This window comes from Hippocampus comes, unplaced genomic scaffold (genome assembly GCF_001891065.2).
Source record: "Hippocampus comes isolate QL1 unplaced genomic scaffold, H_comes_QL1_v1.1 scaffold93, whole genome shotgun sequence".
NCBI classification, from domain to species: Eukaryota; Metazoa; Chordata; class Actinopteri; order Syngnathiformes; family Syngnathidae; genus Hippocampus; species Hippocampus comes.
In genome coordinates, this window is record NW_017805481.1 from 932,627 (window position 1) to 955,956 (window position 23,330).

The 23,330-nt window shown below is 45.2% G+C and overlaps 2 protein-coding genes across 9 annotated transcripts; one reads left to right on the plus strand and one right to left on the minus strand.

The window, feature by feature from the left end:
* The first annotated feature begins 318 nt into the window (after window positions 1-318).
* Window positions 319-23,273, plus strand: dock6 (dedicator of cytokinesis 6). Of its 8 annotated transcripts, none has more exons than XM_019875836.1 (50): window positions 324-589; window positions 2,761-2,848; window positions 3,308-3,486; window positions 3,650-3,718; window positions 3,830-3,953; window positions 4,334-4,546; window positions 5,030-5,115; window positions 5,189-5,255; window positions 5,475-5,624; window positions 5,785-5,865; window positions 6,058-6,214; window positions 6,299-6,429; window positions 6,577-6,670; window positions 6,767-6,929; window positions 9,272-9,389; window positions 9,582-9,652; window positions 9,766-9,904; window positions 10,003-10,104; window positions 10,196-10,282; window positions 11,535-11,766; window positions 11,888-12,052; window positions 12,168-12,340; window positions 12,832-12,933; window positions 13,464-13,550; window positions 13,740-13,835; window positions 13,913-14,053; window positions 14,150-14,263; window positions 14,349-14,519; window positions 15,144-15,283; window positions 15,369-15,538; window positions 15,650-15,795; window positions 15,915-16,097; window positions 16,183-16,309; window positions 16,408-16,492; window positions 16,918-17,014; window positions 17,088-17,222; window positions 17,332-17,484; window positions 17,603-17,761; window positions 17,838-17,938; window positions 18,011-18,203; window positions 18,290-18,433; window positions 18,563-18,694; window positions 18,781-18,795; window positions 19,104-19,229; window positions 19,305-19,394; window positions 20,570-20,806; window positions 21,363-21,506; window positions 21,682-21,788; window positions 21,874-22,047; window positions 22,929-23,273. In XM_019875836.1, the coding sequence occupies exons 1-50, from the start codon at window positions 540-542 to the stop codon at window positions 22,969-22,971; spliced, it is 6,351 nt and encodes a 2,116-aa protein (XP_019731395.1). In that variant the 5' UTR covers window positions 324-539; the 3' UTR covers window positions 22,972-23,273. The 8 variants fall into 8 exon arrangements, 6 of the variants coding, with proteins under 6 accessions (XP_019731399.1, XP_019731400.1, XP_019731395.1 ...); XM_019875837.1 differs by having other exon boundaries at window positions 15,650-15,768; XM_019875838.1 differs by lacking the exon at window positions 13,464-13,550.
* On the minus strand, window positions 7,103-8,928 carry angptl8 (angiopoietin like 8). The gene is made up of 4 exons (XM_019875842.1): window positions 8,282-8,928; window positions 7,571-7,720; window positions 7,353-7,463; window positions 7,103-7,266 (listed from the first exon to the last, which is right to left on the minus strand). Exons 1-4 carry the CDS (start codon window positions 8,585-8,587, stop codon window positions 7,252-7,254), a joined length of 582 nt encoding a protein of 193 aa, XP_019731401.1. The 5' UTR covers window positions 8,588-8,928; the 3' UTR covers window positions 7,103-7,251.
* Window positions 23,274-23,330: the final 57 nt, after the last annotated feature.

Sequence of the window (23,330 nt, forward strand, 5' to 3'; positions counted from 1 at the left end):
TCAAACCGGTCAGGTGAGTTGTCTTGGATATGCAGGTACTTCGCGGCCGAGAAGGCTCATTCTAAATCGCGAGCAGGCCGGAAGTACAAGAAAATAACAGCTAAAATCCACGGAGATTACATCGTCATTCATTCGTTTGACATTATTAGTTGCAAAATATCATCAGGAAGCAACTGGCGTCCCTTCTCAAATTGTGCAGCGAATCCGATTCAGAAACATAAGCAGTTTTCTTTATTCGCTAAATTACAGGATAAAACGTTTTATCGTGTGAATGTTTTTTATTTTCAAGCAATACCGGAAGTGGACGCATTCTTCACGGCATGCTTGACTTTGGCTCGCCTCCGGGCCTCTAGGAGGAACAAGGGATCCCGGCCAGGTTCCCAGCGTGGACTCAAGAGGAAGCGCTCGCTCGGTTTCTTTTTTTTCCCCCTTTCGCACTCCTCACCACTAAAACACACAACACCGGACGGGACGGGAGTGAAAGTACGAGAGTCTCCCCCGCTCGTCTTTGACGAGTAACTGTTACATGGGGACACGCCATGACGTCCACAACGAGCGAAAGGCGGGCGTTTGCTCACAAAATCAACCGGTGAGAAGTTATTGTTTGGCTGTGGTGCCGCCGTGTACTACGCTTTCGTAGGCTATAGTTTAGTTCACTTAGCTTATTACCGTCACGAGTCCATTGAATGTTTGGCGGTAGCGTTAAATTAAAAGACTGAATACAGTAGAGCGTTCAAGTGTCTCGCGCGAGTGTCATCCTAACTGCACAACTAAAGCTAAGCCGCTAGTGTGACGTCATTTGCTAGTAGCTAATTGTGACAGCATAATGTGATTTCCACTCGTATGCATAGACAAGCATGACAACTAACAACTCGCTGTCAAAATAAAAACACGATAGTAGTGTGTATTAAGCTATTTACAGCTTCAGTTTCCCACCTGCCAGCATGTGGTTGAGGGATTTACCTGCAAATCACCTTATCTTCATTCTTAATTGAAGGGTTTGTTTTAGAGCTTCAGTTTATCCTTCCAGACTTTCCACACAACAAAATAGGAAGCGTCACTATTGATCTCACGACTCTTTGTTGAGGAGTGTTTATCACTTTGGCTCCCCATCGCATTAATGCATTTTGTCTAGCACTTCATAGCAGCACAGAGAGATGTTCCAGTCAGTGTATTGTTTCCTTGAGCCCCGTTTCTCCTTGGCTGGACTATTGTGTTGTTGCCGGATGCAGGAAAGGGTGGGAAGTTATGTGCTGGCTATTGCCCCTGTGGTTGACAGTGTTTCCCATTTCCTGTTTTAACATGGAGGTGCTCAGACTGAACTGCAGAAGCTTTTTGGACCTATTTTAAGGCTAGTATTGTACGGAACAGATCCCTTTTTTAAGGGGGGAGGGAGTGATGGGTTTAGGAGTTTTTATTCTTGTTTTTGTGTACAGTATGACAACTGGCCTCATCAACAGAGTATCCTAGCCATTATCACATCTGCCTCTTGTCTGTTTGGAGGTGTGCGAATCACATCTGTGGAGTTTGCGTGTTCCTGTGAGCTTCCTCCTACTTCCCCAAAACATGCATGCTGGTTTCAGTGATGACTCCAAATAACCTGTAGGTGCACATGTCACTGGTTGTTTGCACCCTGTAATTGTCAGAGGAGCGGTCCAGGTTTTACCCCGCCTGTCGCCCAAAGTCAGCTGGGATCAGCTTGAACTCAACTGTGGATACTAATTAGCACAATCCTTATTGAAAATGAAGGAATAAATGAATAGTTTTCCACACCAAATAATAAAAGGTCAAGAAATGTCAGTGTTCGGAAAAGATTGGTTGATATATGAGCCATATCTGCGAAATCATGTGGCCTTGCCATTGCAGCTGTCCGCATGACACAAACTGACGTTTGGTTACTTTCTAGTAGCAGCTGCTTTCCGTTTCATTGAGAGAGGATTGTGATGTGTTCGCCCCCCACCCCCCCACCTCCCTTAAAGCCTCTTATTTGCCGTTACTCCGTCAAAGAGACAAGACGGAGCTCTGGCTCCGTGCCCGTAAGCTTGCTCGCCTCCTTTTTTTGTGAGGATGTGCCTGAATGTCCATTGAGAACAGCTGTTGGCTGAGCATCATCTCGTCTAAGCTGACGGCAGAAGTCAGTGAAAGACATCATCAAAGCTTTCAGAAGAAATAAGTGGGAGAGGTCCTTGGATTAGGATTTTGAAAGGAGTAGCCCCAATTTTCAGGGCCTTGCACCATAAGCGATGATCAGTGATGCTCTTGTGTGAGCCAAGGGAAAATAGCATATCGCTTAAACCGGTGGGTGGCCTCTGCTCGCGTAGATGCCATACCTCAATTAAACACATCTCTCACAATTCAAACACCACCTTTGGAGTCAGTCCTCAAATGTCTCCAGTCAGTTCAAAATTCTGACAATTACCTTTTAACTGGAATGCGTAAAGAGGAAGCACGTGCCTGTACACTTCGGAGTTCATTTTCGGTTTCTGTGAATTGTTTTCACATTTTTGAGCTGCTGCTTCTGGTGGTACCGAAGTCCTAAGTGGGAGCTCAGATGGGCTACAGCGATTTGTGTTGCCGCTCCCAAAGTATGGAATGACCTCCTAGTGCACGTTAGATAATCAACTTCACTGTCCATTTCCACCTTAAAACACAGTTTTGTTCGTTGGCTTTCGAAGTTTCATTTTTATTTACAGAGAGCACTCTGTTTCAGCTGCGGTTGGATTATGTTGAGTTTTATCCCTTCCATTTCTCCTTTCTCAGGACCGTCGCTGCAGAGGTTCGGAAGCAAATGTCCCGAGAGTACGGCTCTCCCCTAATGTCCAAAAAGAGAGGAGCCCTGTACCATCCCGTGAGTCACCCCGTATTTAACTTTGTTTACCTTCGTCTTGAAAGCTGCAATTAGCGAGTCCGTAGATGATGCTTTGTGAAACTACTTCAAAGAGAAAGACCGTTAAAAATGTGTTATGACCGTTTGTAGAGTTACCCCCCCCCCCCCCAACGGAGGATATGCCTGCACGAGCCTTGTCGTTTGATAAGCTTTTTGCATGGACGGATGAACGTCAGGATAACACTGAATGGGGGTTCTTACATAAGATGCTGTGTTTACAGAACGTAAATTCTGTGATGGAAGGGGCACAAATGTTTTAAATGAAGCTGGACACTCATGGGTGAACACACTAGACATGGTGTGCGGAATAGACACGGTGTAGTCATCACGATCTACAAAGGGATAATCAGATAACCCAGAATATCTTGAACATTACCTGCTCATGTGATTTTTAGAGCTCTCATCTCTTCTCCTCAACAGCTACCCCTCACAGAGGTAGTGGAGCCAGTGGATTTTGAGGAATATGTTAGTAGTCATGCTCCTGGGGTGGAGCCCGATTCCCTTAGGCAGCTCATGGAGTTCCCCCAGGACGACCTGGAGCTCCACCACATGGACAAAGAGTGTACCACGCTGGAGCCTCCGCTGCCTGAGGAGGAATAGTAAGCGCATAGTCCTTCACGCTGTAACGCTTTGCACTTTAGGGGGCTATTTTTACTGTACTTAGTGGGGGACAAATGTGACGTAGATATTGGAACAAAGCATTTCTGTCTGAGACATTGAAGGAACACTCTGCTGAATTATTCATGTGTTTTCCTTACTCAGCGCACTGGATCCCAGAGTGAGAGATGCCTTGGCTGTCTACACAGATGACTGGCTTGTCATTCAGAGAAAGTAACTGCCAACTGCACGGGAACCAGTTGAATGCTGTGTTTCAAAATGCTTTTTTTTCCACCGCTGTTCAGTTGTCACCGGGGTAATCTTCGGGTCTGCTCGCCCTTTTAGATATCAGTGCCATAGCACCATACACAGGCCGCACAGCTCCGAGCGACAGCGGGAGCGGCAGCGAGGCCTGCTCAAACAGAACTTTGAACTGGATGAGGCCACCGACGAACGCCAAGACGACCAGGTTGCTGATGGTCACCCTTTAGTACACGCAGAGGCAGTGCACATGTCGCTTAAATGAGGCACACTTGCACAATCTAATGAGATCCAATGCAAGGGCTGTATCCAAAACTTCACAGATATAAGCATTCTCTGTTTTGAAATGTTAATTTAAAGCAGACATATTATGCACCATGTTTTTAGTTTCTAACTGCCAAACTATATTACATATTTCCCATGTTTAATACTATATCCTGGTCACACGATCTGACGTAAGTCTGCATGGATAAAGGAAGTGAAACAGAGTCCAAGCACATTGTGCACCTCATTTTTCAACATCTGCAGCGAATTCTTGAGCAGAAACACATGATGTCACCTCTCACCCCCACTCGTCTCTTACATCAGGATGATGCAAAGCGGCGGTCCACCTCCATCGATGAGACACCACGGGGAAGCTGGGCGTCCAGTATCTTTGACCTAAAGAACTCGGCCCCTGACATGCTCCTGCCATCCGTGCTAGAGCGCACAGGGCCTGAAGATATGGACTGCCACAATACAGAGGCTCGCCTCCAGGGACGCCATAGTGACCTGATGGGTCTGTACCCGCCCCCTGACGAGGTATGTGTCATTGCTGACTTTTGGGTCACTGATCTTGAGGAACAAAACAAGAACCCTTATGATTTTGCCAAGACATAAGCTAATTGGAAACAAATAAATGGCACCAATTCTCAGCCGGTGGTCTTCAAATTTGGTTATGGTATGTGCCAGAGCAAGAACCGTATTGATTTTGGAAGCAGTCAGACTCAAGGTAGTTGTGTTAGCGCAATGGAAGGGCAAACTGTCCCGTGTCACTGTTTAACCAGTTAATTTTCACCTAATCTTTTCATGGGGTGCGGCAGTCAAACCAAAATCAAATCTATTGGTGGGAAGTGCAAATTAGGATATCATGGAAAGATTTAAGTCCTAAATGTCTTCAAAATTTATCACGCCACAGAGGAGAGAATTGTTAACAAACCTACCAAATTTGAATGGTTAAAAATGGACAAGTACATAATTTAAGGCTTCAAAATAAATAATGACAAAAATTTTGTTTTTTCTCAGGACGAAGCGGTGGAGCGATGCTCTGTCCCCGAAGTGCCCAAAGAACACTGCGGCCAGAGAATCATGGTCAAGTGTCTCTCTCTCAAGTGAGTGACATTTGCAATCTGGCAACTTCAGCGTTGCCATTTATTCGCCTAACTTTCATATTTATGTTTTCAGATTTGAGATTGAAATCGAACCAATATTTGGATCGCTCGCCCTGTATGATGTCAAGGAGAAAAAAAAGGTATAATCGTATTTTATCAGGGCAATTGCATTATTTCGATGAAACACTGAGCTCATGCTCGCCTTATTGAATTTGGCCCTGCCTTAAAATGCTCTAAGTGACCTTGTGGTTCAAGTCAGAACTCAATTACATCTCCTCAATGTGCATTTTCATTCCCGTTTTCCCATCTCTACCCCCACAACCATTCCCCTATCTCTCGATCCCCTCTTTTCATGACAGATTTCAGAAAATTTTTACTTCGACCTGAACTCTGACCAGATGAAAAGCCTGCTCAAGCCCCACACGCCTCACATCGCCATTTCCACACTGGCACGCTCGGCCATTTTTTCCATCACATACCCGTCCGCCGATATCTTCTTGGTCATTAAGGTAAAGGGGGCGGGGGGTATCAATTACGCAGAGAATGTGAATTGATGCTGACAGTTTTCATTGACTCATGAATGAGCTCATCAGCTCTTTTATGCGGCGTTTGACGAGTCTCCTCCAATGACATTGTGAGTGCTGAATATGAATGATTCCGCTCTTGCAGCTGGAAAAAGTGCTTCAGCAAGGAGACATCGGAGAGTGCTGTGAACCGTACATGGTCATGAAGGAATCCGACTCTTCTAAGGTAATGTATGTGTCACGGAGTTTATGGCCTGTAGCCAGCATGCACGTGGGACGCTTTTACTGTCCAATTGCACAATTCTGTCTGTCTGGATGCAATATTTACTAACTGATTGGCTTTCGTAAGTACTGTGGCCTTTTTTTGGCTCTCTTTCAATTTTCCGTTACGTAATGACTCCTTTTGTCGGCTGTACAGCATAAGGAGAAGCTGGAGAAACTGCGTCTGCAGGCAGAGCAGTCTTGCAATCGTCTTGGCTGCTTCCGCATGCCTTTCGCGTGGACGGCCATTCACCTTATCAACATCGTCAGTAGCGTGGGAAGCCTGGACCGCTCGGACCCCGACTCCGACTCTGGTACTGCACCAGTCATTACGTGATGGGCTCAAACATCCAAACATGCGCTTTCTTGCATCATCTGGCTTCTCTCCCTCATGTCAGAGCGCAAAGGCCACGGCACGTGGAACGAGAAGAAGAAGAGGGGATTTGAGCGGATGAGCGTCGGCGACGACATGTGTAACTTTGCCACATTCCGTCCAGCAACACTGACCGTCACCAACTTCTTCAAGCAGGTTCATTGATTAGATTATTCAATACACACTGCGTTGTAACTGTCATGCTGGACCTTTTACAGAGGACCCATAGTTTAAGGCAGTTCAGACATTTTGAGGTTATGAATGTCATTGCTCCAATTGTCCCAATTGTGATGCTTTATGAAGGAAGGGGACAGACTAAGTGACGAAGATTTATACAAGTTTCTGGCAGACATGCGGAGACCGTCCTCTGTCCTGCGGCGACTAAGGCCTGTGACAGGTGAACTTAAAAGTAGCTTTCATGCAATTATTGCCTGAATTTCTTCAGTGAACAAGGTCTCATTTCACCGTGTCTTTTTTTTCTTATCGCACACAGCTCAGTTGAAAATCGACATCTCACCGGCGCCAGACTCCCCACATTACTGCCTGTCACCCGAACTGCTCCACGTAAAGCCCTACCCGGACCTGCGGGTTCGTCCCACCAAAGAAGTGCTGGAATTTCCTGCTCGCTATGTATATACACCGAATACCTCCTATAGGTGAGCATTCACAAAGAAACCATGCCACATTCCCCTTTCTGTTTAACTTGTCAATCACTTTGTTGAAGTACAGTAGTTAATGGTGGGGGGGTGGGGTTGTGTGTGGGAGGGAGATTCTCAATTTAAGACGTTTTTAATAAATTCTTTTTTTTGTTACAAAGAAAATACAAATATTTAAAGTGTAAAGTTTTTAATAATTGTCACAGTAGAGCAAGCAAAATTCATATTTTAGTGAAACAAACAACATTGCTAGTGTGTTGAACTGGTGAAAGGGAGTGCTGTGGGTGTTCAGTGCTGGTGATGTCGATCCTCCTTTGAAATTTCATAGCGCTTCACTCTGGAAAATGAGAAACAAAACCAAATGAACCCAACCGAAGACTACTGACAAATTCAATGCAGCGTCATCCTTGTGTCGTGACTCACCATCCTTTGCAGTTTCCAGAGCTGCTCGGCGTGGTTGTCAATCAGCTGCTTTTGAAAATGGGTCAAATGCTGCAGACCTTTCAAGATACTGGCATTAAAGGTAGCTCGCTCCTAAAATCAATGAAGCCAACAAAGATAAGCCTCACAGTGAGTCCCGCCCCACTTAAAAAAAAAAAAAAAGGCTGTCTGGCAAGTGTGACAAGAAAAATTCAGTTTACCAGCAGCTCTTTGATGATTGTGGGCGTTGTGCTGTTCAGGTGGGCCTCTAAGCTTTTCACCTTTGTCCAAAGCACCGCCTCTTCCCGCTCGATGTCAGCAAGCTGACCCTCAGTCATCTTGGTCTGACTCTCTTGCTTGAATGTCTGGTCCTACCAAAAGAGCATCCGCGCGTATTATCTTCAATGGCCAAGCATCGTCCAAGCCGCCCCACAATGTAATAGTTATGATTATAGTTAATAATGTTTCTCAGGTTTATCCCCGTTCATGTCGCTGAATAATGTCACGGCATTTTCTATGCTCAGAGTCGCATGGTTGTCACACCTTGTCAGCCAATCACAGTAGCAAAGTACCGGTAATTTATCGGAATTATTAGAATTATCTCCTCATATGGTGTGCTGCAGCTCTACACCACCGCAAACAGTGTGAATCAGGACTGATCAAAAATATCCATGTAAAAGGCAGAATTTCAAATATCGCATTTGTATTTGATCTCATTAAATTGAACGACCGACCATTTAATGACGTGGCAGGTGAGTTGCCAAAACACAACTTCAAGAAGATGTCAAAGCGACTTTGTTATGTCTGCCCAGTTTGTCCGATATACATGTCCATGATCTGTTTTTATCTGGAGCGACATGCTGCTGTGCCTTATCACAGGTGATAACAAGCATTTACTGTAACGGCATGTGCACAATCATATTTCTCCTTACCTGCAGCAGCTCTATCACTCTCTTAATCTGTATCTCCACTTCGCCGGCCTGCGCCGTCTGCTCCCTGAGCTGCTCGAGAGCACGCTCGTGCTCGTTCAAAGTCAGCAGGATGTTAGCCACCTTCCCCTCAGTGCTTTTGTACACATTGTTGATGGACTCGCCCAACTGAATGACGCCGTACATGAGCACGTTGACGTCCTCGCGGCGAGCGACTCTGTCCGCAGTCTTGCCCGACCATTTGACGGGGCCCGCGCGAACGGCTCCGAGCCCCCCGGCCAAATATAGCAAGCACAGCCTCCAGATCATCCCGTTTGATAGCAGTCACTTGCAGATTCTTTGTCTTCTCTTTCACTTTGTCGGTTGAAAGGCGATGACTTTTCTCCTGGCTACAATCCAGCCGCAATGGCACAATGTCCTGATTTCAAAGTAAGACAAGCAGCGCTATAAACAATTCAGCATTTGTTGACATCTGTCACTGGGATACCGCCTGGAAAGTGAAGCATGAGTGCAGCTGACGCCCCTTATATTTGGTGTGCACATGCAAGAATTGGTAAATCATTAGCTCAGTTGTGGTTCGATCCCAGGTCTTGATCTTGGTCTTAGTGACCTTCCAGAGAATGCAACCTCTGACATACTAGAGACGGGTCGCAAACAGTTGTGACAGTGTTTTCGTTTTTACTAACTGAACTACTTTTGACTCTCAACAAGAAGAGGTTTTGCATCTCGAATGTGGAATGAATGTGTGAGTGGTGTGGAATGAATGTGTGAGTGGTGGGTGGGTAAACACTTTTTTGGCATGCCCCAAAGTTACCTCTAATGTTTAAAAGGGGCCTAGCTTAGGGTCACGTTCACCAAGCCCAGTCAGTTCTAGGTCACGCTTCTGCGGGGTGTTCTGCTGAATACAATTATTTGCATTCAATCAATGTTTTTGAACTTCTTTGTGCAATATTTTAATTCATATCAATTCAATCTTTGCTCTCTGCCTGCCAGGAACCTGCTTTACGTTTACCCGCAGAGTGTGAACTTCGGCAGCCGCCAGGGCTCGGTGAGAAATATCGCCGTGAAAGTTCAGTTCATGGCGGCAGAGGACCCCAGCCAAGCTTTGCCGGTGAGTCACCGCCTTTCTCTGCGACATGGGAAAACGTAATTGCCGTGCCAAAGAACAGAATAAACACATTTAATCTTTTGTGACAGTGAGTTAAATTACAGCCTGTGTTGTTGTTAAGCTGGGTGGCTAATGACGTTGCCTCATGTGTGCCGTCTATTGATTGTATTCCACTGTTGTTGTGTTTTTGTGCAGGTCATCTTTGGGAAGTCCAGTTGTGCAGAGTTCACGAAAGAGGCATTCACCCCCATCATCTACCACAACAAGTATGATTCCCTTGCTTTCTGTTTTCTTGAACTTCACTCCTTGCAGGCTGCTGAATTCCCTTCAGAGTTTCCTGGCTAAGCGGAGTATTTAACTCTTGCACCTCCTCTCTCAGGTCTCCTGAGTTCTACGAGGAGATGAAGCTGAAAATTCCCGCCAACCTCACAGACAACCACCATCTTCTCTTTACCTTCTACCACATCAGCTGCCAAACCAAACAGAACACTCCTCTGGAGACCCCCGTGGGCTACACTGTGAGAAACCTCAACCCACACTCAGCGTACTGTTTGATAGCTCCCTCTGTAGCCTAGCCGCCAGGAAGACATGGATCTCCTTCTCTCTCCACCCACAGTGGATCCCTCTAATGCAGCATGGCCGACTACGCACGGGCTCCTTCAGTTTGCCCGTCTCTGTAGAGAAGCCCCCGCCCAGCTACTCGGTGCTCACCCCCGACGTGAGTGGGTTTCACTAGAATAACAAATATCACCGCAAAAGCTCAGCGTGCACGTTGACTGAGACAAATGGGCCGCATGTAACCCAAACAGGTTCAGCTGCCAGGCATGAAGTGGGTGGATAATCACAAAGGCGTGTTCAACGTGGAGGTGACAGCGACGTCCTCAGTGCACACACAGGTAAGTCAACATCTATGACAATGTGCCCCCAGTCTTGCCTATTTTACTCTTCTGGTTCTGTTTTTACTTGCCCTGTGATCATGAAACGTGCATGGGGTTTCTAGTCCGCACTTTAGTGGGAAGTTGGCTGCAGAATTGAGTGTGACTCCTCTTTGAAGCCTTGAAGTTATGACAACTGCTTATTGCCAGTAAATGAGCGTGGGTGTCACAATTTCCATTTGTTTATTCAAAATGGATCAAAAGGGAGGATTTGCGTTCAAAATCGTAATCCTCAGTGTTTTGTTCCTCTGCCCGTTGCCTCCTACGTGAAATGTTAAATGATTAGTTTGAATAGAAATTGAACTTGCCACATCTAGTACACATAAGGCATCTATAAATCACCAAGATATTCTCAGTAATAGCTTTGTATATTGCACATCAGGCGTTAAACTTTTTAACTTAATCATGATTTGGTCCATGATATATCTGGAGCCTATTATGGATTCTCATGCACTAGTGGATGAAAGCACTGTTGTTGAGTGCTGTTGCTCTCCCCAGTGGAGAATTTAGCCCCTAAAAATAGCCCACAAGAGGATTTGATCCAGGCTGCCATTCATTTCTAAAAAACAAGTAAAACCTAAGAGGACCTGTTAGGAAAAAAAGTCCATCATTTAGCCCCCAAATGTTCATCCTAACAACTTTGCTTGATTTGCATCAACTATTCATTTTCTGTGGCACTACAAGCTGGACTATGTGGAGGGAACTCCCACAAGCGCGGGGAGGACATGCAAACTCCACATACGAAGGCTCAAGCTGAAATTTGAACCCTTATAAGTTGACTAACCTCAACTGTAGGACGGGCGTGCTAACCACTAGTTCAACATGGTATACCACAAAATAGTTTTAAGTCATGCCCATCCCAAGAAAGGACACACACAAATTTGCAGATGTTAAGTCAAGTAAATAGCAGTTTTGCATTTGGTACAGGGTTTTTTTTTTGTTTGTTTGTTTTGTTTTTTACAGAATAAAAGCTAATGATATTTTTGAAGCAATTTCTTGCCACGTGTCTGTATTTTGTCTCATCATTGCATAATATTATTTCCTTTTAATGTGGCGTTCCAAAGACTTTTTAAACATAAAAATGGCCTCGACTGAATGTCAGCACTTAAACGATTATGATTATTATTGTATAATAAATATGAGTTTAATTGAGATCTGTAAGATTGAAATGCGTGTCCTCTAAAAATATCTAAAGAGTAATATCCCCTCCCAGGACCCCTACCTGGACAAGTTCTTTACTTTAGTGTACGTGCTGGAAGAGTACTCCTTCCCTTTCCGCCTGAAAGACGTGATCATTACCGAGGCCAACATGGAAGGCGAGCTGAAGGCCAGCATGGCCGCGCTGAAGGGGGCACTGCTGGAGACCTGCGTCAGGTTCCTACACCAGCTGCTCAACAAACTCATTCAGCTCATCGTTTACCCTCCGGTCATCGCTGGTCAAATTGGTGAGCATGTGTTAACACTGAACTCCGGTTACACAGAAGTCGATGATTTCTGTTTCCTCGCGAGTCATGGTTGCAATTTATCTCCCCGCCACGTCAAATATTGCTCTTGGCTCGTCCGCAGTAAATCTTGGCCGTGCTGCCTTCGAAGCCATGGCTCTTTTGGTCAACCAGATCCACAAAAATCTGGAGGGCAACCAGGACCAGCATGGGCGCAACAACCTGCTGGCGTCCTACATCCATTACTGCTTCCGACTGCCAACTGCTGAGCCGGCAATGCCGCCGCCAAGTAAGCTGTTAAATCCAAGGGGGGGAAAAAAAATAGCGTCATATCAGTGGATAGAGCTTCCTGCTCATTCTCATCAGCCCAGTGACACGTCTTTTCCCGCCCTTTCCACGAGCAGCTGGCACGCTCCCCTATGAGATGCCGTTACAGTACGCCACCTTCTCCAGAGCGACGGGCCGTCCGACCAGCCTGAACTTGGCTCGCTCTAAAAGTATCAGCAACTCTGACCCCGACTTGGCCAGCACTCCGGTTTCTCCTGATGAAGAAGTGCAAAGGATCATCGGCAGCAAGGTACCTCACTTTGCTTTAGTCAGTCGTTCTTGAGGTTCATTTTAAGATTTGTTTTCCAGATGTTGATTGTCATTTTTATTTTATGTCCCATAGTTTGTTTTGTCTATGACCCACTTCTTGGTTGTCACAAAATATTTGTTTATATATTTAAAAGGAAAGAAAAATACATTTTATGTTTGTGCCATGTTTTCAGTGCCTGTTTAGTGGAATTATTAGTCTGTGATGCTGCAATTACTGTTCTGTTTTGCCTCAGTTCTTTCCAGCAGAGTCAATTAGCAATTATCTTGAATTATGTCATTTAATGTCAATTACGCTTTGTGCTTCTCTGCTTTTGTATAGCTCCAGTCTTTGTTTACCCCTTCCTTACTTTCGTTTGCTACGTACCTTTCCCCCAATTTTTGCTATTTTGGCAATTACCAAACAATTATTCACTGTGCCCGTGCCTCCTGCCACACTATCCGCGTGTGTCTGCGCGTGTGTATTCTCGTCAGGGCATTGATCGCTCCCACTCCTGGGTAAACTCTGCTTGTGCCCCCGGGGGCTCCAGATCTGTGCTACGCCGGAACCCCAACTCCAGCTGTGAGCTCAAGCAGGTGCAGAAGCCCTCTCAGCCTCCCCACCCGCTTCCATCGCGGTTTAGAGCTGCACGACTCTGGGATTTAAAAAAATCATGCTTTATAGTGTGGAACCACATGACCTATGATGTACGGCGTCTTCACATCCAGCATTAACGTTCCCCAATGTCCTCCCCTTTAGCCATTTGTTGGCGTATCTAAGAAGAGGATTTAGAGGTGCTCACTCTCTCGGTTATACAGCTTGACAAAACAAACGACTTATTTTAATATTTCGTGCAGCCCTTAATCAGGTGGATTATCGCTCAGCAGTCCTTTCCTATCTCTGTGCTCCACAGGTTGCTTCTAATTCTGCATGCTGCATCCCACCTGCCTTTCTCATCATTTCTGTCGCTTACTGCACCGCTTATTGAGTTCTTGCATGGCACACGTGTAGTTCCACTTGTCACACGCACGTTGTCCTCATCTGTATGTGTATGTGTGTATACATATATATGTGTGCATGTGTGTGTGTGTGTATGTTTGTTCACCTCACCATCACGCCGAGTTAGACAAACGACCGCAGCAACAATCGCATGTCTGCCTTTTTGGACAGCGTGGCCTCATATTCAGTCCCCGCGAGGCAGATTACAAAAAAGGTAAAACACGTCTCCCAAACTAATTCATCAAGTCTTTGTGTTTCATCAACTCTTGGTGTGATTTACAGTCCTCATTGTCATTCATGTCCACGCCTATTAATTTAAGATTTATTTGTTTGGCATGAATTTCATCTCATCAAGTTCCACCTTCTGTTATCTAAAACTTGCTGTGTTTCGGACCTTGTCTAGCTGCTCCACGAAGAGCTGGCTCTGCAGTGGGTGGTCAGCACTAGCAATGTGCGGGAAGCGGCGCTGCAACAGGCCTGGTTCTTCTTCCAGCTCATGGTCGGCAAACGTTTGGGATGGTGTTCTTCCCGCAGAGGGAAGGTGACATTATCACAAGGGCCGTTTGTTGTTTGCAGGTCAAAAGCATGGCACAACACTTGTTCCTCACCTCAAAATTAGACGTTGCTCGACGTCAGCGCTTTCCGGACCGCTTTGTGGACGACATTGCTGCGCTTGTTTGTGCCATCAGTGCAGACATTGCCAGTAGATACCACAAGGTAGAAGGAACAGAGGGAATCTAGACAAATGAACTTAGATAAGTCTTTTGTTATCTTTTTGTTCATGATCTGTCGCCCCTCTTTTTATACACTTAGGATGTGGAGCTGGTGGAGAGGTTAAATAGCAGTCTGGCCTTCTTCCTCAATGATCTGCTGTCTCTCATGGACAGAGGCTTCGTGTTCAACCTTGTCCGCTCCTACTACAAACAGGTAACTCCGTTCATTGCGCTTCTTCTTTGGATTTCAATACAGATGCCTTTAGTCTTCGTGCTTTTGAAACAACCTTGTGTCTCAGATTGGCAACAAGTTCCACATGACTCCGAACCCAAGCTCTCTGAACGCTCTGCGGATGGACTTCATACGGATTGTTTGCAGTCATGAGCACTATGTCGTCCTCAACCTGCCCTGCTCTACTCTCAGCCCTCCAGCATCGCCTTCCCCTTCCACGTCCTCCACCACCTCACAGGTATTCAAATTAAAAAAATAAAATCAACAAAAACCTGCCTTGACCAATGGCAACGTTAGGAGACACATTCTCTGTAATATGCAACTAAATTACCACCGTTCTGACCTTTTCTCTTAATATTTCAGCATAACGGGGCAACATGTTAGGAAATACCTCTGAGTATGTTGGATATAGCGCCATGTAGAATTATAATTAAAAACCACTATAATAAATATCCATCCACCCATCCATTTCTTTTAAAGCCATCCCTAGTAGTAGGTGAGCTGGGCTCTACCCCACCTTACTTGGGCATGAGGAGGGGTACATCCTGGCCTGGACATATATACAAACATGATACTTGCATTCACACAATTAATCTTCAATTAACCTAACATGCGTGATTTGGCCGGGGGAGAATTGGGAACTCCACACAAGAAAGACCGTAGTCTTCATTCAAACCCCCAACCTCAGAATTGTGAGGCAGATGTGTGATTATTCTTGCCTATAATAAATACAATGGTGTATAACAGCTCTTGTTTTCGAGCTCTAAACGTCTGTGCCAAGTGTGTTAAGTAAGAAGTGTGTTGAATGATAATCTGTCGCATTTGCTCTTCTCTCCTTCTTGCCTTGGTCTTCTACGCGTAGAGTTCAGCATTTTCCAGTGTGGCACAAGACCAAGGCGTGGCGACGATGTTTGAGCTCTCTGTCCCATTTCGGCAACAGCACTTCCTATCTGGCCTGCTCCTCACCGAGCTGGCACTCATACTTGATCCCGAAGGAGAAGGGTAGCCTGTGATTTTCTCCCTCAACAAGAGCAATTATTATTTATGTTTAATTTGAATCTTATGTACGTTGTTTTTGTCCCCGCAGAGTTTTTTTCCTTCATAAAAAAGCTATCAGCGCAGTTCACTCCCTGCTGTGCAGCCACGATTCTGATCCGCGCTACAGCGACCCTCAAGTCCGAGCCCACGTCGCTCAGCTGTACTTGCCCCTCCTCCCCATCGTCACGGAGGCCCTGTATCAGCTGCATGACTTTTCAGGTCAGCAATCCCTTTCTGCCGATCTGTTGAAAATGCCCACCCCCCCCATGATTCACGAGCTTTATTATCAGCACTACGGCACCTGTGAGAGCATCTCTCATTTCTTTGCAGACTCCGCGCCGTCTCGAGTCCGCCACGCCCACGCCGACAACGCTGACCTAGACGGTAGCAGCACTATCAGTCAGTCTGTTGCCATGGCGATTGCCGGCTCCCCGTTGCCGCATGCCAAGGTTAACCCATTTGCAATTCCCACAGTGGTGAGGCTACACTACAGACATCTCTTGTAAAGCCACAAATTGCAAATTTGTTCTTTTCATGTGCTGCTTTATTGACGTCTTTACTCTAATTTGGTTACTACCCTGCGTGTCCTCACCAGGCTGGGCGCCAGGGCAGCTCTCTGTCAGCCGAGTGCAGCCGAACTCTGCTGGTGTGCTTCCTTTGGGTGCTGAAGAACGCCGATTCCTCTCTCCTGGAGCGCTGGGTGTCAGATCTATCAGTGCAGCAAATCAACCGCCTGTTGGATCTGCTGCATCTCTGCATATCCTGCTTTGAATACAAGGTTGTAAAAAGCAGACCTCAATGGCTGAAGCAACCACATCATGACATCCACATGTCTTAATTTCTCCAATGACCTTTGTGTGCAGGGTAAGAAGGCTCTGGAGAGGATCAACAGCTTGACGTTTAAGAAGTCTCAGGACATGAAGGCCCGTCTGGAGGAGGCCATTCTCGGTACCATTGGCGCTCGTCAGGAGATGGTGCGCCGTTGCCGAGGTAATAAGATAAGCGTGCATGTGCAGCAGAGTGTGCATAATTGTCAGGCATGTTTATGAAGTGCGTTCATGGAAATTGCAATGTGTTTACACATCAAGAGAGGAGTCCCTATGGCAGCCAGGAGAATGTGAGGTGGAGAAAGAACGTCACTCACTGGAGACAAAACATAGACAGGATCGACAAGTACGTTTGTTCTTTACATACGTTAATGGCAAATCACAAGCATCCGCATAGATGTGGTTTGGCATTCGTATATTTGTAAATTTTCTTGAGGGAAACCAATCCTCCCTTGCTTTTGAGCTCAGGGCAAATCAATAAAAGGATGATTGTGGTGTCATCTTGGTTGGTTTGTTAGGTTTAATAGATTGGTGTTTTTTTTAATCTACATTTGAGATGTCCTGTTTTGTTGGCACGCAGTCAAAATGAAAATGAAAGTTTGTTTTTGCTTCACTCTCAGAGAAGCTACTCATAGACCGTTTCTGCAATTACAAATGACAAATATTTGCAGCTTTTCGCTATTCACAGTAGGTTTCTGTTCCTATCCCATGCGAATAGCGGTTCACAGAATACATTTTCCTAGGACTAATCATTTGTTTACCTCAAACCAGGACTAAGGCTGAAGTGGAGCAGGAGTCTGTAGTAGATGGAAACCTTTCTACGGAGGCGTCTCTGGTAGTATTGGATACACTGGAGATAGTAGTCAAGGTAAACTGGCCTTATATTATCTTTTAATTCAACATTATATGATTGTGTTCATGTCTTTTATTTCCTTTTACAGACTGTGGTGGCATCGGAGCTGAAGGAAAGCGTGCTAGGCGGCGTGCTCAGAGTTCTTCTCCACAGCATGGCAGGCAACCAGAGCGCCCTCTTCCTGCAGCACTGCTTCACGACACAGAGAGCTCTTGTCTTTAAGGTACCTTTGTTGTTAATAAAAGCAAATATTTCATTTTAGCTGCATCTCCGGCAACAAAGAATAGAAAAGATAATACATCATAGCAGAAGGAGTACTGGTTTGTGTTAAGTTCCCAGAGATGCTGTTTGAAGAGGACACTGAGCTTTGTGCCGACCTGTGCCTTCGTCTGCTGCGCCACTGCAGCAGTAGCATCGCCTCTGTCAGAAGTCACGCCTCAGCCTCGCTTTACCTGCTCATGAGGCAAAACTTTGAGATCGGAAATGTAAGTATAAATGCTGCCGATTCTAATCCCGCACAGAGCTGATGAACCAAACATTTATGTTGAGAATATGTTTGTGAAATTGGAATCGCAGCATGTGTCTTTTCTGTCTTTGGAGCAGAATTTTGCCCGAGTAAAGATGCAGGTCACAATGTCTCTGTCCTCGTTGGTGGGAACCTCACAGACCTTTAATGAGGAACATCTCCGCCGGTCTCTCAAGACCATCCTGACATACGCCGAGGAGGATGTGGAGCTGCGTGACACCCCCTTCCCAGAGCAGGTGCGTATAGAAAGTGCTACTTGGTGACATCCCCTGATGTAGAGAAAACCTCAGTGATTGTGCTCGTTTTTTGCAGGTTCAGGATCTAGTGTTCAACCTGCACATGATACTCACAGACACTGTGAAGATGAAGGAGCATCAGCAGGATCCTGAAATGCTCATTGACCTAATGTACAGGTAATGTGATATACTCTACATTCAACTCAAAACTTTTTTTTCTGGTGTTAATTGGACTATTGATCGCACCAGGATTGCAAAGGGCTACCAAAACTCCCCAGACCTCCGCCTCACGTGGCTTCAGAACATGGCGGGCAAGCACTCTGAGAGGGGAAACCACGCAGAGGCGGCCCACTGTCTTGTACACAGCGCTGCGTTGGTGGCGGAATACCTCAACATGTTGGAGGATTGCCGTTACCTGCCTATTGGCTGTGTCACCTTTCAAGTCAGTGCTGAGAAAGTGAGATAATTGTGCTTCCCAGGAGCAAAGCTCATTCTAATTTCATGTCTCCCGCTCCACACCACGCACAGAATATTTCCTCTAACGTGCTGGAGGAGTCAGCCGTATCAGATGATGTCCTATCACCAGAGGAGGAGGGTATTTGTGCTGGAAAATACTTCAGTGAATCCGGCCTGGTGGGCCTCCTGGAGCAAGCAGCTGCCTCTTTTAACATGGTGCGATCAGCATTCTCCAAGGACAGGCTGGTCGGCCAGGCTGTGTGTTAACACAACATATGGCCGCATTAATACGGCCAAAGGGCAGCATGTGTCCAACCGTGAACTTCCTTTTTTGCATAAATCCAGGCCGCCATGTACGAGGCCATAAATGAAGTGTACAAGATCCTTCTGCCCATCCATGAAGCCAATCGAGACTTCAAAAAGCTGGCTACGGTACACGGGAAGCTGCAGGATGCCTTCAACAAAGTCTACAACCAAGTAAGCTGTTGCATCACTTAAAAAAAAAAAAAATCCCCTTCCTCTGATGTGATCTCTCTTTTTTCTTTTCTTTCGATCTCTTGCAGAGTTCAGGATGGGAGGTAATGGCTTAATTTTAAACGTCACGGTATACAGAATATGTCTAAATAATCTAACAGGAATATGAGTCCTTTTTGTGTCAAAATAAGTCATCTCTTCATTTATTTTCTATTCACAATATTCTGTCTTTGTCATTGCTTGATCCCGTTCCACCAACTGCATGATTGATGGGTGAGTGACATAAGATCCGTTCACGTTTATTGTTTTTTTTTGTTTGTTTTTTTTTTTTTCAAAATATAGGTACATAATATATATTGTATATCTCCAAATAAATGTGACTCATTGTCCTCCCAACGCCACCAGTGTTCAGCGAATGTTTGGCACCTACTTCCGGGTGGGTTTCTATGGCTCTCGATTTGGGGACCTGGATGAGCAGGAATTTGTCTACAAAGAGCCCTCAATTACGAAGCTGGCTGAGATCTCCCATAGACTTGAGGCACGTCCATCGATCATTCATGAAGCCAATCAAATTAATGCACAGATGCTCACGATTAATCTCTTTGGCGCGCAGGAGTTCTACTCAGAGAGGTATGGGGACGAAGTGGTTGAAATAATCAAAGACTCCAACCCAGTGGACAAAAACAAACTGGATGCCAACAAGGTAACATGGGCTGCGAATCATGGGCTAGCCCAGGAGTACAGATTTTCAAAACAAAAAAGGAACTTTGAGAGAAAAGCATTCCACTCTTAAATACTCATAATTATAACACACATTAGTTTAACCATTGCATCTTTTTTTTCATACACAAGTACAGTGAGAAAAAAAATTAATTTGACCTAAATTGAAAAAAGGTACCCCACTTGTGATGGAACCTGGATCACGTGTGGTTGTCTGGAGGAAAAAGGTGTGGGGCTATAACACATTTTTTTCATACAGTATCTAATTTATCTCAGTACTGTCATTCACTTAAAAAAGTGAAACTCATATCCTATAGATTCAGCACACAGAATACATTTAATTGTATTTTCTTTTGTAATTATGATTGTTGCTTACACCTAAGTAATATGTCATATTCACCATCTCCAAAAATGTGAATATTACATAAGAAATCCGCCCAGGTTGAATTGACTGGATTGAAGTCCAATTGCCTCGATATAACCTTTGTGGTACACCATGACCTGGATGACTGAGATTTTAAACTGACATTACATAAGAAGTAATCAAAGTGATTGATACAATCATTTGTAGAGAGAAATTAGTTAGGAACTGGCCTTCTTTCTTTAATTGAATTACTGAATTTCTAGAATATTTTAGTTGAAAGAAATCTGTCCTCTGTGTGAGTCAAGGTGCCCTAAAATTCCACACAAGCCATTTAAAAGGCTATAGAATATAACGCTGCTGTAGTTGAAAAAGCTGCCACAGATAACAATGTTTAGCAAAGTTTAAAGTTAGTCAAAAATGTTGACATGCGAAATTGTGTCTAAGCTTTTGCTGGGTCAATGAGTTGGAGTTTATCAATCGTTGCATTTTCTATACTGCTTGTCCTTACTAGGGTCACGGGTGAGCTTGCTGACTTTTGGACAAGAAGCAATGTACACTGACTGAGAGTCAGCCAGCAGGGCACATGTAGACAAATAGACATTCATACACCGTTATGCACCCAGGGTCAATTTATGTCTTAAAATAAATTTAAATGAATTATTCTGCAATGTGGGAGTATAGGTGTAATGTACGCAATTTTATGGCCATTTAGCTATAAAATAGGGAACATTTTCCACTTAATGTGTTGAACTTGTGTCGTCAAACATGCGACCAGTCACTGTCTTCCTGTTCAGGCCTATCTCCAGATCACCTACGTCGAGCCTTTCTTCGACACCTACGAGCTGAAGGAAAGAATCACTTACTTTGACAAGAACTACAACCTGCGCACTTTCATGTACTGCACGCCCTTTACACTGGACGGCCGTGCCCACGGAGACCTGCATGAGCAGTACAAGCGCAAAACCATCCTGACAGCGTCGCATGCGTTCCCGTACATCAAGACACGCGTCAACGTCGCTCACAAAGAGGAGGTAGGAGCCAGTTAATGGACGAGGCTTGCCATACTGTAAAAATCTACAGCACCGGTCTCCCAACGTTTTATCTTTTTTAACAGTGAACGTGCCATTGAACTTTAGCATTTCTAATTTCTTATTGTGAATATACTTGTTTAGAACAGAACACGCATATAAAACTGGTAATACGGGACTCATGTGAAAAATAACTTTAAAAATGCAAACACCTCAATATGCATTTTAATACTTCCAAAAAGTGTATAATCACCAACGACATGCTGCATCTTGACCACTTCGAAATATCAAATGTCAAAAACATTTCAGGAGGTTAAAAATAAAAGTCTTGGAAGTGAGTGAAATTTCCTTCAATATTTTACTTGGCTGCCAAACCCGATCAGCCGCACATTTGTTGTTCACGTTTGGGAAACAAAAGTCCGTCTTGTGCTGTAGTTTTGCCTTTTGATTGACAGCTATTTGGAAAATACAACCTGTGCTTTTGATTGTATGGGAACTTAGATCAGTTTTATTCACTACAATCATAATCATATAATCAATACATATTTTGCTTTTCCAGATCATCCTGGTGCCCATCGAGGTTGCAATTGAGGACATGCAGAAGAAGACGCAGGAGCTCGCCTTCGCCACGAACCAGGACCCGGCTGACTCCAAGATGCTGCAGATGGTGCTGCAGGGCTGCGTGGGCACCACCGTCAACCAGGTACGCCCCCCAAACGCATATCACTCTCTGTTGTATTCGTAAAAGTGTCAAATGGCCTGCATCTCCGTGCAATGTAAATCCCTCCCTTCTACCACGTGGGGCTTAAAATCTGGCTCTTGACGTTTACATTCCTCAGCATATATGTAACCATCCCCCTCCTCCCTTCCTTTCACAGGGCCCCCTGGAGGTGGCTCAGGTCTTTCTCACCGACATCCCCGATGACCCCAAACTTTTTCGCCATCACAACAAATTGCGGCTATGCTTTAAAGACTTTGCAAAGAGGTGATGGCGTGCTCCGCGTCCCGTGTTATGTGCCTTGCAAAGGCGCGCACACACACCAGTGCCTCTTCTTCTCCTATGCATGCAGGTGCGAGGATGCCCTGAGAAAGAACAAGGCTCTGATTGGGCCCGATCAGAGGGAGTACCACAGAGAGCTGGAGAGGAACTACAATAAACTCAAAGAAGCGCTGGGTCCTCTCATCAACCGCAAGATCCCGCAGCTGTACAGGACCCTGTCGATTCCGGCTACACAAACACAGCGGTAACATGAGATATGAAACCCGCATGCACAATGTCACGCCTCCGCACTGACACACACAGAAAATAAGCTCACGCTGCTTTCCCAACGCCATCAAATCAACACTTGAGAAGGTGAGGCCGACTGTCTAAACTCCAGGAAATTAAAACTCACATGATTCAACAATGTTCCAAAAAGTCCCAGGAGTTGTTGTAGCTTCTCTTTGACTTTTGGAAAGTACCGCCATCCCTTTTTTTTTTTTTATTTCTTCCTTCCGCTTTTATCAGCTTGTTTTTTTTCACTGAGAAGAAAGCGACACTGAACAGTGCCTTTGAAACCATGATGCAGTTTATATTCTGCTATCAAGCGCAAAATGTTCATATCTCATACAAGTTACTGCAGGCAGCACTGACTGATGACGTGATGTTATGGCACTCTATCCTCGTCGCGGTTTGAAAGTTGATGCCCATCTGGCGGCTAACTGCAAGATTACTATTCGGGCAGGGCCGCTTTCACTGCCTGCATCAATTCGCTCTTCCTCGTGGCAGTTGCTCTTGTTCTTTACAATCATGGCACAATTTTCGCCTATTTACACAACCGCAGTGAGAACCACATGTCCTTTCAGGGTAGGAATTTACTAGGCAGGAGGCCTTTTACTTGCACAATAAGGATACTGCATCTCCTCAGCATTGAGTGTCTAACAGATGAAAATTGACACCCTCAAATAAAGATCCCTTTCTCATCATGAAGGGAGTAAAATTTAATTATGTCCATTAGCATACTTTCACCTGCATTTTGCATTTTAAGACACGCCATGACAAATTTCAGCTTCAGCTTTACAGATGCCCTGTCTGCTCATTTTGCAGAACTAAACACTGTGATCTTCCTACTCTCGTGTCTTTCAGGAACTCCTACAATCGCTCCAGCCTCCGAAGAGTCGAGGGCTGAGGCCAACCTGACGGCTTTGCCACCTGCCCTGCCCCAATAGCAATTGTCGATATTTTACAACACACACTGACATCCTCTCGTGCTTTAATCACCCGCCCCTCTCCTCATTATCATCACTCACCCACACACACAGACATCACTCGTAGCCTCCCCCACTCCCCTCGCCTCCACTTTCACACCTCAGCTGTTTATACTGGAAGGTTATCTGCACTGCAAACATCTTTTTTTTTTTTTTAAGAGGCCCTGAGTGACTGCAGCCTTGTTAGCACACATTATGGGCCGGCACAGGGACAAAAAAAAAAGTGTACCAAAAACGTTTCAAATTCTGAAAAGAACCGATTTTATCTTTGGATGGAAGA

Coding starts and splice junctions, on each gene's coding strand:
- dock6 (XM_019875836.1), top strand. CDS start 540: ATGACGTCCACAACGAGCGAAAGGCGGGCGTTTGCTCACAAAATCAAC. Junction 9,905..10,002: donor AGACCCCCGTGGGCTACACT/GTGAGAAACCTC, acceptor CTCCACCCACAG/TGGATCCCTCTAATGCAGCA. Junction 17,939..18,010: donor CTCATTGACCTAATGTACAG/GTAATGTGATAT, acceptor TGATCGCACCAG/GATTGCAAAGGGCTACCAAA.
- angptl8 (XM_019875842.1), bottom strand. CDS start 8,587: ATGATCTGGAGGCTGTGCTTGCTATATTTGGCCGGGGGGCTCGGAGCC. Junction 7,721..8,281: donor GAGTGATAGAGCTGCTGCAG/GTAAGGAGAAAT, acceptor CTCTTTTGGTAG/GACCAGACATTCAAGCAAGA. Junction 7,464..7,570: donor CAATCATCAAAGAGCTGCTG/GTAAACTGAATT, acceptor CATTGATTTTAG/GAGCGAGCTACCTTTAATGC.